The 13,600-nt window shown below is 42.2% G+C and overlaps 2 protein-coding genes across 29 annotated transcripts in view; both read left to right on the forward strand.

Moving 5' to 3' along the window:
* Nucleotides 1-13,600, forward strand: part of LOC126388510 (protocadherin gamma-C5-like) — a 329,671-nt gene that overhangs the window by 209,742 nt on the left and 106,329 nt on the right. The window contains exon 1 of one of the 28 annotated variants that reach the window (XM_050041664.1): nt 1,011-3,622. The exons of 23 other annotated variants lie outside the window; for them this stretch is intronic. In XM_050041664.1, coding sequence (XP_049897621.1) covers nt 1,238-3,622 — 2,385 coding nt within the window. In that variant the 5' untranslated portion in view covers nt 1,011-1,237. Of the gene's footprint in view, nt 1-1,010; nt 3,623-4,391; nt 6,963-8,336; nt 10,855-13,600 lie in introns of those variants that run through there. 4 more of the 28 variants (XM_050041678.1, XM_050041653.1, XM_050041671.1 and 1 more) reach the window with 4 other exon arrangements.
* The window catches only part of LOC126388573 (putative protocadherin beta-18), a 7,001-nt gene continuing 5,711 nt past the window's right edge, over nt 12,311-13,600 (forward strand). Inside the window, exon 1 of the mRNA XM_050041770.1 lies at nt 12,311-13,019. Coding sequence (XP_049897727.1) covers nt 12,311-13,019 — 709 coding nt within the window. The remainder of the gene's footprint in view (nt 13,020-13,600) is intronic.

The following is a 13,600-nucleotide window of genomic DNA, read 5'->3' on the forward strand; positions in this document are numbered from 1 at the left end:
ATCTAAACGTTTTTTGTTTGTTTGTTTTGTTTTGTTTTTTTTTAACTTGTGCAAGCACATAGTATATTATTTTTTGCTTGTTTTGTTCCTTTAGTGTCATGTATCACTGCATGCCGTGGAGCAACACTTTTTGTTGTGCTAATGAGGATTTATGGTGCTCAGTTTCTCATATGTCTCTGCAGTATGAAGGTTTGTCTTTTCCAGTCCTAATTATCCGAATAATAGAGTTAAGATGTATGTATGCCGGGTATATCCTTATGGGTGGTTTGCTTGTACAAATGTACATCCAGCTGCAATTGTTGAGCTTGAAAACACTTTGTGGCAGGTGGTTTATAACAACTAATGAATTATCAGTAACTTACTTGATTCTACTCTGATTGTGTGATTAAAAACACGCTGAAAATTCATAAGTATTTGACAGCTGATAGCATCTGATTTAACATAGCGATGGTCGACGGTTGTGTTTTCGAGTCTGACCTGTTATTGACCAATTAATGAGTGATAGATGTTAAGAAGAAGCCGGATCATTTTATTTCCATGGGTTTAAAGGTATAGAAAAAGCTTTTGAAGGAACGTGATATTATATCTTTTAAATCACACTGGGACAGAACGACTCTCTAGAGCCTGCGTGTGTGTGTGTGTGTGTGTGTGTGTGTGTGTGTGTGTGTGTGTGTGNACTGCACTGAGTTTGCTTTCCTTATTACTGTTTGTACATAAATCACAAAGACCCAGTTCTTTTTTCATCTTTTTTTATTCTATGCTGTTGACCTGTCAAGCTCAACTACATAATGCTCAGGAAAAAAATAAATTCTATATTTTTATATTTATTTCGGTATTACTATTTGTTGTTAAATTTACGAGACTGGCAAACCCGAAGGACCAGGCCATATAGAAACCACTGATCATTTTCCATCTTCCTCAGTGTTGTGTAGTTCAGCATGGTGGACTCTTAGGGCCGCTGTTGACCAGTCTGTGTTAGTTGAGGAGAAGAAATAATCAGCAGTACCTCCTCCATCGTTTCAGATAGAGGACGAGAGGAAGACACACGGAACACTTTGATACGAAGACCGCAGCTCAAACGTTCATTTTGACGGATATTGTTATTTTACTTCTGTATTTTTAACCTAACTGGTGATTACTTACAACCCGAGGACATTAAAGGATTAACTCCGAGGAAAAGGTCGGTTTTACAGGAACAGTACGTGGTTCATTTTACAGGAACACGACGGACAGAACAATGAGACGGCAAGTGCTGCTGTTTATCTCGGTTCTTTCTTTCAGCTCAGTGGTTGGGCAGGTCAGCTACTCCATCCCCGAGGAAATGTCCAAAGGATCATTCGTGGGTGATATTGCGCAGGATTTGGGTTTGGATGTGAAAAGGCTGAAATCAGGAAAAGCTCGTATTTACACGGGAGACAGTGCAGAGTACATCGAGTTGGATAAAGAAAAAGGAGTCCTCCTGATCAATGAGAAAATAGACAGAGAGGTGATCTGCGCAGAGACGGCGCCCTGCGCGTTGCATTTCCAGGTTATTTTAGAGAATCCTATGGAGTTTTACAGTATTACCGTCGAGGTTACAGATATAAACGACAACGCCCCGATTTTTAAAAGAGGTGAAATGAAATTCAGAATAAGTGAGTCAGCTGCCGCTGGAGCAGTTTTCATGTTGCAACAAGCAATAGATCTGGATGTCGGTGTGAATGGCCTTCAGAGTTATTTGTTAAAGCCAACAGATAACTTTGCTTTGAGGTTACAAAATCAAGCAGATGGAAGCAAGATGGTTGAAATGGTTTTACAGAGACCTTTAGATCGAGAAAAGGAGGATCATTTGTCGCTTGTCTTGACAGCAGTAGATGGCGGTGAGCCGCAGCTCTCTGGGACTGTTCAGATTCACATCAGTGTGCTGGATAGTAATGACAATGCTCCAGCTTTTACGCAGAAAATCTATAAATCCACCATCACAGAAAACTCGCCCCCAGGGACGCAAGTTGTAATTGTTAGCGCTTCTGACTTAGATGAAGGATCTAATGGCAAAGTATCGTATGCTATACTAAATCTACTCGACAGTGTGTCCGAATTATTTGAGCTAAACAGAGAAACAGGAGAAGTTACGCTAATCGGCAACACTGACTTTGAGAAAAAGCGACAATATCAAATACATGTCCAGGCCAGTGATGAAGGAGGACTAACTGACTCGTGTAAAATTGTAGTTGAAATAACTGACACAAATGACAATGTACCTGCTATTAATGTTATGTCAAAGTCCAGTGCAATAAAAGAGGACATTCTGCCTGGCACCGTTGTGACGATGATAAATATCCAAGACCCGGACTCGGGCAAAAATGGAAAAGTTCAGTGTCATATTAATAAGAACATCCCATTCACTATTTCCTCTACGTCAAATCATTTCTTTAGCTTAACAACGGACAGTGAATTAGACAGAGAGAGATCCTCTGAGTATAATATAACAGTGACGTGTTCTGATGAGGGAGTGCCCTCCCTCTCCAGCAGCGTCACTCTGACCTTACAGATTTCTGATGTGAATGATAACGCGCCTGTCTTTGAGAGGAGCTCATATGAGGCCTACATTGTAGAAAACAACACACCAGGCCTCTCTATATTCACAGTGAAAGCCAGAGACGCTGACTGGAAGCAGAATGCCCGTGTTTCTTACATACTGGAGGACTCCTCTGTTAACGGAGTGCCAGTCTCCTCATATGTGTCGGTTAGTGCTGATAGTGGAGTCATCCATGCAGTGCGCTCGTTTGACTACGAGCAGATCAAAGACTTCCACTTCCGCGTCAAAGCGCAGGATGGAGGCTCCCCTCCACTCAGTAGCAACGTGAGTGTGAAAATACTGATCCAGGACCAGAACGACAACACTCCTCAGGTGCTGTACCCAGTGCAGACTGGTGGCTCTGTGGTGGCTGAAATGGTGCCTCGTTCAGCAGATGTGGGCTATCTGGTGACTAAAGTGGTGGCTGTTGATGTGGACTCTGGACAGAATGCCTGGCTGTCCTATAAACTGCAGAAAGCCACAGACAGGGCGCTGTTTGAAGTGGGCTTACAGAATGGAGAAATAAGAACTATCCGCCAAGTGACTGATAAAGATGCTGTCAAACAAAGACTGAGTGTTATAGTGGAGGACAACGGGCAGCCCTCTCGTTCAGCTACAGTCATTGTTAACGTGGCGGTGGCGGACAGCTTCCCTGAAGTGCTGTCTGAGTTCACTGACTTTCCACACGACAAGGAGTACAATGACAACCTGACTTTTTACTTAGTCTTGGCTTTGGCTGTAGTTTCCTTCCTCTTCATCACGTGTTTGGTGGTTATTATATCAGTGAAAATCTACAGATGGAGACAGTCTCGCATCCTGTATCACTCCAGTCTCCCTGTCATTCCATATTATCCACCACGTTACTCAGACACTTTGGGGACAGGGACTCTCCAACACGTGTACAATTACGAGGTGTGCAGGACGACAGACTCCAGAAAGAGTGACTGTAAGTTCGGCAGAGCCGGTAGTCAGAACGTGCTGATAATGGACCCCAGTTCTACAGGGACGATGCAGCGGATACAGAGTGACAAGAGCATCCTGGATGAACCTGACTCTCCTCTAGAGGTTAGAAATTAACAGTCTTTTACATGTAGCGCAACTCATCACATAACTAAAGTTGAAGAAAAGACACCTAGTTTTTAGTATTTGAACTTTGTATATTTCAGTGGACAGTAGATTTAATAGACGGGTTTCATTTTATTTTTATATTCTTTAAGCACTACCAAATTAGGTTTTGATGAGGTTTAGGATTATTTTGATTTAATTTCACAACATTAAACAGAACAGTTAAGAGATGTATAGCCTGTTGTATTTGATTTACTTGATATTTTATTGCTATATAACCTCGATGTGTTCATGACTTTCATGTTGCCCATTACTGGTAGTGTATCTTAAATATTACCAATTTTGCCACTAACAGCGCCTTATGACACATTCTGCGATTTGTGGATCCATCTGCATTCGTTATGTGTGTGTTTCTATAAATAGAAATGGCATTGCTTCTGTTGAAACGAGGTTAGACCTGTATTTATTAAGTATTTGCACCAACGTAATGATGGCTTAAAATGCAGCTCACTCATCCAGTGTGGTGCATTTAAAGTTACATTTCACTTCTCATCGTTCGTTTCAAGGTGCTCTGTTGAGGGTAAATAGCTGAAATGTACCTGGTGTCTCTACCAACTGATGGGCTTCAATACTTTTACATTTTCTTAGGCTTGTGTAATACATCAGACTGAACTCACAGGGCCGCTGTTGGCCAGTCTGTGATAACTGTAGGACAGGTTTCAGCAGTACCTCCTCCATTTTCTTCTTCTTTTCTCTTAAATCCGAGGACAACAGACACGCAGTGCGAATGTTACAGAGGGGAGAGCAGTCTCACTGACTCGGACAGCAGCAGTTGACTGTAATTCAGTGATTGATTCAAATTGTTTTATATACAGAGGACATACATCGGATCTTCTTTCCAACGGAAACGGGACTTAAACGGGATTCGTGTTGCATGGAAATGCCGGACAGAACAATGAGGTGGCAAGTGCTGTTGTTTATCTCAATCCTTTCTCTCACATCGGTGCTGGGGCAGGTCAGCTACTCCATTCCTGAGGAAATGGCAAAGGGGTCATTAATCGGCAACATTGCTCAGGACTTAGGTTTAGACAGAAAAAGATTAACATCAGGCAAAGCTCGGATATTTACAGGAGACAGCGCAGAGTACATCGAGCTGAACAGAGAGCGAGGAGTCCTCCTTATCAAAGAGAAAATAGACAGAGAGGCGCTCTGTGGACAGACGACGCCCTGCGCTTTGCATTTTCAGATTATATTAGAAAATCCTATGGAATTTTACACTGTTGCTGTCGAAATCACAGATATAAATGATAACACGCCTTTATTTGAAAAATCTGACATGAAATTCAAAATAAGTGAATCTGCTGTAACGGGAGCAAAATTCCTGTTAGAGAGGGCAATAGATCCCGATGTTGGCATGAACAGTCTGCAGAGTTATTTTCTGACTAAAACCGAGAATTTCGCTCTCAAACTGAAAGATCAGCCCGATGGAGAAAAGATAGTGGAAATGATTTTACAAAAATCACTTGATAGAGAAAAGGAAGAGGAGATATTTCTAGTGTTAACTGCGGTGGACGGAGGGGAGCCAAAGCTATCTGGCACAGCACAGATACATGTTACAGTGCTTGATGTTAATGACAATGCACCTGTCTTTACAAAGACTGTCTATAAAGCTGCAATACCTGAGAACGCCCCTAAAGGTACAGTCATAACCAGGGTCAGTGCTTCAGATGCTGATAAAGGATCAAATGCCGGGATTACGTATTCAATATCCAACACAGCTGCAGATGTACGAGATATGTTTGAAATTAATGAATTAAATGGCGATTTGATCTCGAAAAGTAATGTGGATTATGAAAAGTCGCGTTACTTTCAAATACATGTCCAAGCCAGTGATGATGGAGGACTCACAGATTCATGTAAGATTACAGTTGAAGTGATAGACATTAATGACAATAGTCCAGTTATTAATATAATGTCACAGACTAATATGATTCCCGAGGACGCTAAGCCAGCAACAGTTGTGACTATGGTAAATGTTCAGGACTTAGATTCTGGAGAAAATGGTAAAGTTCACTGTGCAATTAATGAACATATTCCCTTTACTTTAAAGCCCACATCAAATAATTTCTTTAACCTGTTGACAGACAGTGACCTGGACAGAGAGAAAGACTCTGAGTATAATATAACAGTGACGTGTTCTGATGAGGGAGTGCCCTCCCTCTCCAGCAGCGTCACTCTCACCTTACAGATCTCTGATGTGAATGATAACGCGCCTGTCTTTGAGAGGAGCTCATATGAGGCCTACATTGTAGAAAACAACACACCAGGCCTCTCTATATTCACAGTGAAAGCCAGAGACGCTGACTGGAACCAGAATGCCCGTGTTTCTTACATACTGGAGGACTCCTCTGTTAACGGAGTGCCAGTCTCCTCATATGTGTCGGTTAGTGCTGATAGTGGAGTCATCCATGCAGTGCGCTCTTTTGACTACGAGCAGATCAAAGACTTCCACTTCCGCGTCAAAGCGCAGGATGGAGGCTCCCCTCCACTCAGTAGCAACGTGAGTGTGAAAATACTGATCCAGGACCAGAACGACAACCCTCCTCAGGTGCTGTACCCAGTGCAGACTGGTGGCTCTGTGGTGGCTGAAATGGTGCCTCGTTCAGCAGATGTGGGCTATCTGGTGACTAAAGTGGTGGCTGTTGATGTGGACTCTGGACAGAATGCCTGGCTGTCCTATAAACTGCAGAAAGCCACAGACAGGGCGCTGTTTGAAGTGGGCTTACAGAATGGAGAAATAAGAACTATCCGCCAAGTGACTGATAAAGATGCTGTCAAACAAAGACTGAGTGTTATAGTGGAGGACAACGGGCAGCCCTCTCGTTCAGCTACAGTCATTGTTAACGTGGCGGTGGCGGACAGCTTCCCTGAAGTGCTGTCTGAGTTCACTGACTTTCCACACGACAAGGAGTACAATGACAACCTGACTTTTTACTTAGTCTTGGCTTTGGCTGTAGTTTCCTTCCTCTTCATCACGTGTTTGGTGGTTATTATATCAGTGAAAATCTACAGATGGAGACAGTCTCGCATCCTGTATCACTCCAGTCTCCCTGTCATTCCATATTATCCACCACGTTACTCAGACACTTTGGGGACAGGGACTCTCCAACACGTGTACAATTACGAGGTGTGCAGGACGACAGACTCCAGAAAGAGTGACTGTAAGTTCGGCAGAGCCGGTAGTCAGAACGTGCTGATAATGGACCCCAGTTCTACAGGGACGATGCAGCGGATACAGAGTGACAAGAGCATCCTGGATGAACCTGACTCTCCTCTAGAGGTTAGTTTGCCAGAAAACACAATTTTTTGTCAACCGCTAATTTTCAGCCTATTATTGAAACACGTTGAATTAGACTTTTTTCGGCGTCTTAAATGCGGTGTGTTTACTCACTGAATTACAGATTAGCATGTTGGGAATGGTGTGTGGTGCAATTTGCGGTGTATCTAGTTAGCACCACGGACAGCGCACAAAGCAGTAGTGCTCCACGAATGCCTTAAGATGATATCTATCATCTATCGACCTATCTATCTATTTATCTATGTCATATGTGTTGCAAAAGTACAATTACAGTTTAAGCCAGTGAATTCAATTAACTGCAGTGGAATATAATTGGTAATTTATTTTCTAAAGAAACAATTAACAACAATGTATTAGCACAAAATCATGGACATGAATTTTGAAGAAAAATAAAATCAATAACTGAAGGAGTAAATAAAAGGACAGTGTGATCTGTGATGAGATGAACTATATGATGTGTTGGTTGTGTCTTAAGCTGTCACATGCACTGACATATCTTGCTGCATCTATGGCGCTGACACTATTTTCTCCTGGCAGATGTTGCATTTTAGTCTGGTCAGAGAGTGAATCAAAATCTTGGAGTTCATATTTAATTTTGTGAATAACTTTGTTCTGATGTCTTCATGTGTGCTACATTGTAGAAGGAAATGTTGTCATGTCTCCATCTGTCTCTGAGGACAGAGCTGACACAACCTGTCTTCCCTAGGCAGCCAGGTCTGCATGTGTCTGCCAGTCTCTATAGCCAGGCTGTGATCAGACTGGTGTCTCAACTGTATCCTTGTCAACAACAACAAAAAAATAGCATAAACATATAGATATTTGCTTATTTTTTCATAACCACTATTCAAAGATGCACGTCAAATAGCAGAGTAGAAACAGGAATCATTAATTTACACAGTGCATTTTATCATTCAGCACCACAGACAGCGCAAACCATAGTTGTGTCATTGTAATGCTCTCACTCTGTGGTATATGTAGCTGTGTGTCTGTGTAGATTTGGCCTACTTGTATGTTTTTGTTTGGTTGTTTAATTGCTTCATGTTCTGTTTTATATTATTGTCTCCTGCTTGTAATGCAGACAGAGGGGAATTGAAGTGTCACTATGAGATGTGAATTACTCTAGATTTGTCTAGGAAACTATTTGTGTTGCAATGTTTTTTAGAAATGGCTCTATTATAGTTGCCACAGTAAGATACCGTGTAGTTCAGTCAATTGAACAGACAGGGACGCTGTTGGCCATCGAGTTGCTGAGGACACATTTGTTGCAGTACCTCCCCTATATCTCAATATATTGCATTTAGAAACAGAGAGAGGCAGAGCTAACAATCGGGACTGCCACAGCACGAGCCCGGAGCCCACAGCAGGATTTATTCCACAATATAGGATAAGTGTCATCTTTTGGATCATATACGCGTGTATACGGGTCACAGTCGGAACCTGGGTCGAAGAAACAGAGGATTTTCTATTTTTCTTCACGGACGTGTCGAGCGGAGCGATGGGATGGCAAGTGCTGTTGTTTCTCTCACTGCTCTCCCTCCATGTAGCGCACGGGCAGGTCAGCTACTCCATCCCTGAGGAAATGGCAAAGGGGGCTCAAATAGGCAATATAGCTCAGGATTTAGGTTTAGGCGTGGAGAGATTGAAGTCAGGTAAAGCTCGTATTTATACTGGTAACACCGAGGAATATATTGAGCTGAAGAGAGAAAAAGGAGCCCTCCTCATTAAAGACAGAATAGACAGAGAGTCTCTGTGCGGGCAAACAATGCCTTGCGCACTCCATTTTCAAATGATCCTGGAAAACCCAATGGAGTTTTACACGGTCACTGTCGAAATTACAGATATAAATGACAACCCTCCGACGTTTGAGAGAGGTGAGATGAAATTTGAAATTAGCGAATTAACCCTCGCCGGAGCTCGATTCGTCTTAGAGAAAGCAATTGACGATGATGTCGGTATAAACGGTTTGAGCAGCTACGCCCTTAAACCTAGTGATAATTTCATTCTGAAAACCATCAGCAGAAGCGATGGGACGAAACATGTGGAGATGGTTTTACAGAAACCATTAGACCGAGAAAAACAGGAGCATATATCACTAATACTAACAGCTCTGGATGGGGGGGAACCACAGCTTTCGGGGACAATGCAGATCAGCATAACTGTGTTAGACGCAAATGACAACCCGCCCGTTTGTTCAAAACCGGAATACAAAGCGAGTGTTACAGAAAACTCTCCGACTGACACTGTAATAACTACAGTCAGGGCGACGGACATAGATAAAGGCAATAACGGAGTAGTAACATACACGATTTCAAAGTCAGGAGCAGCAGCACTCTTTAAAATTGATTCAAATACTGGAGTATTGACTCTATCTGGAAATGTAGATTATGAAAAGAGGAGACTTTATGAGCTCGATGTTCAGGTGTCAGATCAGGGAGGATTATCCGACGCATGTAAAGTCATTGTGGACGTGACAGATACAAATGACAACCCGCCGTCCATTAACATCATGTCTAACTCGAACACAGTGTCTGAGAACGTCAAACCGGGAACGGTTGTCACGATGCTAAATATACAAGACCCAGACTCAAATGATAACGGCAAGGTCATGTGTGTTTTAAACGAAAATATTCCTTTTGCCATTAAATCAACAACAAATAATTTCTTTACCGTTGTCACGGACAGTGATTTAGACAGAGAGAGATCCTCTGAGTATAATATAACAGTGACGTGTTCTGATGAGGGAGTGCCCTCCCTCTCCAGCAGCGTCACTCTCACCTTACAGATCTCTGATGTGAATGATAACGCGCCTGTTTTTGAGAGGAGCTCATATGAGGCCTACATTGTAGAAAACAACACACCAGGCCTCTCTATATTCACAGTGAAAGCCAGAGACGCTGACTGGAACCAGAATGCCCGTGTTTCTTACATACTGGAGGACTCTTCTGTTAACGGAGTGCCAGTCTCCTCATATGTGTCGGTTAGTGCTGATAGTGGAGTCATCCATGCAGTGCGCTCTTTTGACTACGAGCAGATCAAAGACTTCCACTTCCGCGTCAGAGCGCAGGATGGAGGCTCCCCTCCACTCAGTAGCAACGTGAGTGTGAAAATACTGATCCAGGACCAGAACGACAACCCTCCTCAGGTGCTGTACCCAGTGCAGACTGGTGGCTCTGTGGTGGCTGAAATGGTGCCTCGTTCAGCAGATGTGGGCTATCTGGTGACTAAAGTGGTGGCTGTTGATGTGGACTCTGGACAGAATGCCTGGCTGTCCTATAAACTGCAGAAAGCCACAGACAGGGCGCTGTTTGAAGTGGGCTTACAGAATGGAGAAATAAGAACTATCCGCCAAGTGACTGATAAAGATGCTGTCAAACAAAGACTGAGTGTTATAGTGGAGGACAACGGGCAGCCCTCTCGTTCAGCTACAGTCATTGTTAACGTGGCGGTGGCGGACAGCTTCCCTGAAGTGCTGTCTGAGTTCACTGACTTTCCACACGACAAGGAGTACAATGACAACCTGACTTTTTACTTAGTCTTGGCTTTGGCTGTAGTTTCCTTCCTCTTCATCACGTGTTTGGTGGTTATTATATCAGTGAAAATCTACAGATGGAGACAGTCTCGCATCCTGTATCACTCCAGTCTCCCTGTCATTCCATATTATCCACCACGTTACTCAGACACTTTGGGGACAGGAACTCTCCAGCACGTGTACAATTACGAGGTGTGCAGGACGACAGACTCCAGAAAGAGTGACTATAAGTTCGGCAGAGCCGGTAGTCAGAACGTGCTGATAATGGACCCCAGTTCTACAGGGACGATGCAGCGGCTACAGAGTGACAAGAGCATCCTGGATGAACCTGACTCTCCTCTAGAGGTTAGAATTTAACAGTCTTTTACACTGAATTTTACATCAAACGCAGCACATCATAAAACATGTTTTGAACTTGAAGAAAGGAGAACTAACATATGGTATATACAAATTGTAGATTTTTAGTGGACAATATTTTAAGCAAACAGGTCTTCCTCTAGATGTTTGAATGCTTTTATATTTTTTCAGTGAATCCTCATTTATTTAAAACAAAGCCTTATTAATGATACATAACGTTTTTTTTTTTTCTTTTCTTTTTTTTTTGAGTATAGCAAACAGGAGAGCATACCGGTCAAAGGGGAATGATGCGTTTAGGGACTGAGTGTATGATCTGTGGGTTTACATCACGTGTTCATGTCCCAGAGGAATTTCAAATACATTTTCTCTCAACTTATATTCTTAAAAGACACGATTTATTGTTCTTATAATATAATAATAACAGTTAACAGTAGTAGTCGAAATAGTCATTGTTGTTGCTTTTGTTGTTGTAGCTGTACTAGCAACAATAGGAGTAGTCGTAGTACAATTATTTGTCATAGAAAGATAATAAAGTATGTCCCAAATGTTACAGCGTTGTATGGCATCACGTTATTCTAACAGTAGCAACAGTCTGGGAGTTTGGGGTCTCATTCAGAGTTGATTCACTTCAGCACCGCGGACAGCGACATACATACAGCGGCATGTTTAACCTGTCTGTTAACTGCTGTTTCATAAGTTTAAATATTTGTCTCTTTCTGTGTTTTCCCCATTATTTGTTAGTCAATATCATTATCTAAAACACATTTTTATTTAGAAAATATATAACTCCCTCTCCAGTCTTTTAATCTAATATAAAATCCACCTCGACTCCTGATATATCTGCAATATCTGATCAGCACAGTGTCCCTGAATGTAAATATGTTATCTTTAAATATATTATCACAGTGACCCAGACAGTAAACCTGATGAATCATAGAGTTGTCTTCCTGTTGTCGTCTGTAAATTCCAATATATGAGTTAAGTGTTTGTGTTTCAAAAATCCAGCTGGTTTACAGTGAGTTCTCCTGAGTTGAATTCAGTCGGTGTTGTGCAGTTTTATAATATGGACTCTTAGGGCCGCTGTTGACCAGAGTGTTGATGAATCAGAACAGGGTTGTAGCAGCACCTCCCATGTAACATCGTCACAGTACAGAGAGAACACGACGGGAAAGGACGGACAATTGTGGCTGTGGAAATTTATCGAAAAATAAGAGGAGAAAATTCGATCTGCAAGAGATTTATTGCTCATGGGTGGATTATACAAGTGTGAGTTTGAGATTCATCATTGGTGATATCAGTTTCTGTGTGGAATATAAGCGGACTGTGGAGCCTCACTGTGGGAAAAAAATCGGGTAGAACAATGAATCGGCAAGTACTGTTGTTTTTCTCTCTCCTCTCCCTCCACTCAGTGTTCGGACAGGTCAGCTACTCTATTCCTGAGGAAATGGCGACAGGCTCTTTAGTGGGCAGTATAGCCCAAGATTTAGGGTTAGAAATAAAACGATTGATATCAGGTAAAGCGAAGATCTATACGAGGAACAGCGACGAGTACATCGAGCTGAACAGAGAAAGAGGAGTCCTCCTCGTCAAAGACAGAATCGACAGAGAGGTGCTGTGTACAGAGACGGCGCTGTGTGCTTTACATTTTCAGATTATTCTAGAGAATCCTATGGAGTTTTACACGGTTACTGTTCAGATCACAGATATTAATGATAATGCACCAACCTTTGAAAAAAATGAAATTAACTTCAAAATCAGCGAGTCAGCGGTTATGGGGGGAAAATTCGTCCTCGAAAGGGCTGAGGATCTTGATGTTGGAAATAATGGTGTTCAAAACTACGAATTGAAACCAACAGATAATTTTGCTCTGAAACTGGACAATACCGCAGATGGTCATAAAAATGTTGAGATGGTGTTACAGAAGCCTTTAGACAGAGAGAAACAGGAGCAGATCTCTCTCGTGTTGACGGCTGTAGATGGAGGAGAGCCGCAGATGTCAGGAACAATGCTGATTGTTATTACAGTTTTAGACGCTAATGATAATGCCCCCGTTTTTACACAGCCAACATACAAAGCTACAGTTACTGAGAACTCACCTAAAGGAACAGTTGTTGCCATTGTTTCAGCCTCGGATGCAGATGAAGGCTCGCATGGTAAAATCACATATTCAATCACAAATACCTTAGGAAATGTAAGGAAAATGTTCGAGGTAAATAGAAACAACGGCGAAGTTTCCTTAATTGGAAATGTTGACTTCGAAAAGTCGAGACACTTTCAAGTAAATATACGTGCTAGTGACGACGGAGGACTCACAGATTCTTGTAAATTGATTGTCGATGTTCAAGATGTGAATGACAACAAACCTGGAATTAATATAATGTCAAAGTCAAATGTGATATCAGAGGATGCCAAACTCAATACAGTGGTTACAATGATAAATATAGAGGACTTAGATTCAGGAGAGAACGGTCAGGTGAAATGCTTCATCAGCGACAGTGTGCCATTTATTTTAAAAACTTCAACAAATAATTTCTATAGTTTAGTGACAGACAGTGATCTGGACAGAGAGAGATCCTCTGAGTATAATATAACAGTGACGTGTTCTGATGAGGGAGTGCCCTCCCTCTCCAGCAGCGTCACTCTCACCTTACAGATTTCTGATGTGAATGATAACGCGCCTGTCTTTGAGAGGAGCTCATATGAGGCCTACATTGTAGAAAACAACACACCAGGC

The sequence above is a fragment of the Epinephelus moara genome, chromosome 4, assembly GCF_006386435.1.
Source record: "Epinephelus moara isolate mb chromosome 4, YSFRI_EMoa_1.0, whole genome shotgun sequence".
Lineage (NCBI taxonomy): Eukaryota > Metazoa > Chordata > Actinopteri > Perciformes > Serranidae > Epinephelus > Epinephelus moara.